Here is a 5426-nt window from a genome sequence, read left to right on the forward strand (position 1 = left end):
CGACACATGAATCTTTTTGTAAATATATAAAAAATCTTTAAAGAATTAGAAATCCAAGATATTAACTCACTCAATTAACAAAATATATTCAAATATTTTTTTGTTCTAAAAAATACATTAATTTATTATAAATGATACAGAAACGACTATACCTCTTATATATGAGTTTAATATGTTACCGTCAGTTCAATGGTAACAAAAGCACATCATTTAGTTAGAAATGACATAAAAATTTTTAATATACAAGAAATCTTTAAAAAACATATATAAAGTTCAGAATTTTGACTCACTCAACTAACAAAATACATTTAAATGTGTTTTAGATTAAAAAACACATCAATTTATTGTGAATAATATATGCATGCATGATTAAAATCTCTTGTATTTCTGTTTAATATCACATAGTCAATTGAGTGATAATAAAAATACATCATTTAGTTATAAATGATACATAAATTTTTCATAAATAACACAAGAAATTTTTGTGTCATAGTTATAAAATTTTTTATGTCACAATAAAAAAAATTGTGGTATTCTTTTTTAATATATTTTGCACAATTTAAAATTCTATCCCTTTCTCCTCCTTTTTTTTTGTTTTTTTATCTTCTTATTATTCTTATTTTACCATTTCTTAATTCTTTTTGTTTAAGAAGATTAAAAATAAAAAAAGATAAATAAATAATCAAACAATTTTTTTTTTTAAAAAAAGTGCAAAAGACACCGATTGGAGAAGGAGAAAAAAAAAATAAAACAAAATCAAACAATAAAAGAAGGAAAAAGAACGTAAAAAAGAAGAAGGAATGTAAAAAAGAAGAAAGGTGTGATTCATTAATTTTTGTTAGGTTTAAGTAAATTTTGTTGAATTTAGTTTGACAAAAATATTTGAATTTATAGCAAAATTTTGCCCCAAAAAATCTAATTCGATCTATTAAAAAATGACATATAAACAATTTATTTTGACCACTACACCAATAATTACATAAAAAAAGGGAAAAAAAAAAACTTGTATTTTAGGTTGGTATCTGTCATAAAAAATACCATCTCATTTTTTTAATCTTATTGTAATTTGTGTTAATCGGGAAATAAAGTTCATACTGTTAGGGCATAAAGTCCAAAGCATAAAAGAGCCATATGCTCTACCAAATTACAGTAAGAAAAAATAATCCAATCTAAAAGAAGAAAGAGAAAATTACAGAAATAAAAAATATATAAGGTACATACTACATAGTTAATAATTTATCTGGATCTGATCCTATTATCACTAAACCACATCTGGCGGGTTTTGATTTGTCCTCATGCTTTCTTTTAGTTAATTTTGGGCAAACAGTGTTCTTCACTTTTTTTTTTTTCATTGTGTGTGTATAAGCATTTCCAAAAGACGGAATATGGGTAGGTACCCTATTTCTATACGTTTCAATGGGTTTTCTTAAGTACCCAAAAAGAGCAACTCTTTTGGGCGAAAGCCCAATCTATTTGGTCAAAAAGAATAATTGTTTATCATGGTAGACTAGCAAGCAGTCCTCACCCTAAGGGCTAAGCTTGTTGAGGAAGCTTATTCATTAATTGTTTTGGCGCCCCTCCCAACTCTTTTTGAATTCCCGCATTTCCCCCCGTACCTCCTACCTCTTTCGCCATTTCCATATCTCTTCTTCCTTCTCCTCTCTTCAAAGCTTTGTCTGATTTTCTGTCTGTGTACTGTGTAGAATTCAACTTCTTCCTTTCACCCCCCACTTCTCTCTTTTCTCCCCACGCTTCAAAAAGACTATATTTTTCTTTCTCTGTGGGGTTCTATCATACTCCCGTATCAGACATGTCAGCAAGCATTGAGCAGCAGCGCAACCAGAGAAGTGTTCAACAGCATGAAGAAGCCGAAGAGGTTCAACATGGACCTTTCCCTGTTGAACAGCTTCAGGTCACTAATCACCTTTTTTCTTCCATTTTCGTTCTCTTCAAATTACTTCTCTTATGCTACCTAATCACGTATTTTTACCCTAATTGCTAATTGGTTGTAACTTTTTAGTGAAAAGTTCAGTCTTTCTTATGACTTCGGTGCCCCATTTGATCTAATTTCGTAGCTATGATTGCTTTTTCATCGATGTAGGTTTTCTGCATTGACACTCTTAAAACGGAACCTCCCCCCGGGGGCCCTTTTGTGTTTTCCTTTGGTAGTTGCCCCTTTTTACTATGGGTCTTGTTTATGTTACTCCTTTGTCTGTTTTGGAATTTCCCTAGGATACTATATTGTTGGTGCTTCAATTTACAGCTTAGTGATTACAGTAGGTGATGATTTGACTGTTTGAGTCCCTAATGCGGGTATTTACTATTTACACAGGCATCAGGCATAGCTGCCTTAGACATTAAGAAGCTTAAAGATGCAGGTATTTGCACTGTTGAATCTGTTGCTTACACTCCTAGGAAGGATCTGTTGCAAATTAAAGGTATCAGTGAGGCTAAAGTTGACAAGATTATTGAAGCAGGTATGCACCTCCTGATATATTCTACTTTGCTAATACGGTATTTTCTTTAATTTCAACACTCAAGAGCATCAGCTATAAGCACATTAATTGTGAAGCCGTACTGATCTTCTGATGCTTGTTTATTGACAGCTACTAAGTTGGTGCCTATGGGTTTTACTAGTGCGAGCCAGCTCCATGCTCAGCGGATGGAGATCATCCAGATAACAACTGGATCAAGAGAGCTTGACAAGATATTGGAAGGTGAGACATCTCTAATAAAGACATTGCTTACAAGTGGATTTTATGGATTGTGTTTTTCATTGATGAAGTGTCATAATTCAATATTGTTTCTTCTATTAGGAGGAATTGAAACAGGTTCTATCACCGAGTTGTATGGTGAATTTCGATGTGGGAAGACTCAGTTATGTCACACTCTCTGTGTCACTTGCCAAGTATGTAGTTTCCATTTTCTTCACTGTTGTAGTAGTGCTTTTGTATCGTGTCGTAGCTGAACATAGACAAAACGATAATCTCTCTTTCGCTTAGTTTGCAGTAGTTAGACTATATCCATGGAGAATAATTGTTTTCTACCGCATATAGTTTTAAATTTGTGTTATTGTTGGTATAAAAATTGAATTAGAGAAGGTTTAGTGTCATGGTGAATGTCTAGTTCTCATCTAGTTTTGAGTCATGGCATGAATGTCTAGGTCTCATCTATGTGTCACTGTATTTTTCTATTCCCTAATATTCATTTTATTGTTTATGCTGTAGTTGCCCCTGGATCAAGGAGGTGGTGAGGGCAAAGCTATGTACATCGATGCTGAGGGTACTTTTAGGCCTCAACGACTCTTACAGATAGCTGATAGGTATAATGATTGTTGATATGAACTTGGTGTCATCCTATGTTTGTACTCCATATTAACATTGCCAAAAGCTTCAGGTTTGGATTGAATGGGGCTGATGTATTGGAAAATGTTGCTTATGCTAGAGCGTACAACACAGATCATCAATCACGCCTTTTGCTTGAAGCAGCATCAATGATGGTGGAAACAAGGTGTGACTTCTGATGGTTCCCTTTTTTTTGACAGTGGAGTACTGTTTAGATCAGCCAAAGTCAGGATTTCTATTTCAGTTGATGCATATTGATGCACAAGTGTGTCATGTCATAATCATAACTTCTTTCATATTGAATTCTTGATTAATCATTAGCTAATAACTAGCTTCAATAAATAATAACCGCCTAAGTGGCTTTTGTTTTTCTTTTCATATATTTCCAATGTCTATAAGATTATCCATGACTAGCGCCTGATCCAACGAGTGAAGAAGCTCAATTTGTTAATGTGTTTCTGTATTGAGTTGTCCAAATTGGACTTTGGAATCATTGTTTGCATGGGTTGCAAAAAGTTGCTTGTGAAATTTACAGTTCAAAGCTGTTTGAACAGGTTTGCTGTAATGATAGTAGACAGTGCTACTGCTCTCTATAGGACAGATTTCTCCGGAAGGGGGGAGCTTTCAGCTCGGCAAATGCACCTAGCGAAGTTCCTTAGGAGCCTTCAAAAGATAGCAGATGAGGTAAAAGTCCATGTAGGCTGGAAAGTAGCTAACCATGTTTTTAATTTGTTGAACTGATTTGATGATATGGTTTAGATTGCTGACTATATGACAATATATACGGCTTTTCTTAGTAAAACAGAACAAACTTTTCTGTGATTCAAACACAGCTAATAAATAGTTATGTACTTCTATTGCAGTTTGGTGTGGCTGTTGTCATAACAAACCAAGTAGTTTCACAAGTAGACGGTTCTGCAGTCTTTGCTGGGCCTCAAATCAAGCCTATTGGAGGCAACATTATGGCTCATGCCACCACTACAAGGTTCAAAGTTGAAAACAATAAGTGTTTGTACTTATAATTCTGGCCCAGCTTGGTTCTTACGCTGCAAGTTAATTAATTTATTAAATGCAGGCTAGCTCTGAGGAAAGGAAGAGGAGAAGAGCGCATCTGTAAAGTGATAAGTTCTCCTTGTTTAGCTGAAGGTGAAGCCAGGTTTCAGATCTGTGGCGAAGGAGTCTCAGATGTTAAAGACTGACAAATGTTACCAAAACTTTTTTTTCTTCTTTTTTTTTTTTTTTGTGTGTGAATGATTAAGGAATATGATATCTATTTCAATGTCAAAATTTGCAGTATAGCTGTCTGGTGGCTGCTATTTCGGTTTGAAAGTTGGTGAATGTTTCTGTGATATCTTTCATAAATTCGTTGCTGTGATGTGATGGTCATGAACATAGAAATTTGTTTGAATTGAAGTGTAGGAATCGTAATGTTCAATGTTAGTTAGACCAGCAAAGTATGGATTACGCTTTGTGCACATTGCGTTTCTTACATGTACGGGAACGGGACACTAGTGAGATACAAAATTATATTTGATTGATGAAATGTAAAAGAAATATTAAATTAGTATATTTTATAATTTTTTTTTGACAAAAAAATATAAACATACTAACAAAAGACTTGATTTATTTTTTATTTTAAAATAAACAACTATTTTTTATTATGAAAAATTTAGTTGTTGATAACTCTACTTATTAAAAAAAAATTGACATTATATCTACGAAAGATAGATTCAATTGACAAAAATATTTAAATTTTAAAAAATTATTCAAAAACTCTAAATTATTTTTACTAATCTCACTTAACACAATCCTGAATTACCAACTACAACTCTAATTCTAACCTTACTCGGTGCCTAATCTCGAACCGTTCATCGTGAACACACCTTGAAAGTAAACGTGTTTAATTATTGACTGTCATACATAAGCAAATTTCAGACACATTAAAACGGAAGATAGGCTTTTTCTTATCCTTGCTGCAGGTTTTGTTGGTAATAGATCTTCTCAAATTGTTAAAAAAATTTAAGAGTGTAATCTCTAACTCTTTATTTTTTTTTTATATTTATTTTTAGTTATATTTATAAA

General features: G+C 32.8%; 1 protein-coding gene across 2 annotated transcripts; it reads left to right on the forward strand.

Moving 5' to 3' along the window:
• LOC107637506 (DNA repair protein RAD51 homolog) lies at positions 1544-4550 on the forward strand. 2 transcript variants are annotated; one of them, XM_021120266.1, is made up of 9 exons: positions 1544-1912; positions 2333-2477; positions 2607-2717; positions 2817-2908; positions 3228-3322; positions 3445-3510; positions 3899-4028; positions 4208-4329; positions 4420-4550. In XM_021120266.1, the coding sequence occupies exons 1-9, from the start codon at positions 1811-1813 to the stop codon at positions 4541-4543; spliced, it is 987 nt and encodes a 328-aa protein (XP_020975925.1). In that variant the 5' UTR covers positions 1544-1810; the 3' UTR covers positions 4544-4550. The 2 variants fall into 2 exon arrangements, with proteins under 2 accessions (XP_020975925.1, XP_016196400.1); XM_016340914.2 differs by having other exon boundaries at positions 1545-1912; positions 3397-3510.

Source organism: Arachis ipaensis, chromosome B04 (genome assembly GCF_000816755.2).
Source record: "Arachis ipaensis cultivar K30076 chromosome B04, Araip1.1, whole genome shotgun sequence".
In the NCBI taxonomy this organism is placed as follows: Eukaryota; Viridiplantae; Streptophyta; class Magnoliopsida; order Fabales; family Fabaceae; genus Arachis; species Arachis ipaensis.

Excerpts from the sequence above, each read along its gene's own strand:
- LOC107637506 (XM_016340914.2), top strand. The coding sequence starts at position 1,811 with ATGTCAGCAAGCATTGAGCAGCAGCGCAACCAGAGAAGTGTTCAACAG. Across the intron at positions 2,909-3,227 it reads CTCTCTGTGTCACTTGCCAA|TTGCCCCTGGATCAAGGAGG; the intron begins GTATGTAGTTTC and ends TTTATGCTGTAG. Across the intron at positions 3,511-3,898 it reads TCAATGATGGTGGAAACAAG|GTTTGCTGTAATGATAGTAG; the intron begins GTGTGACTTCTG and ends CTGTTTGAACAG.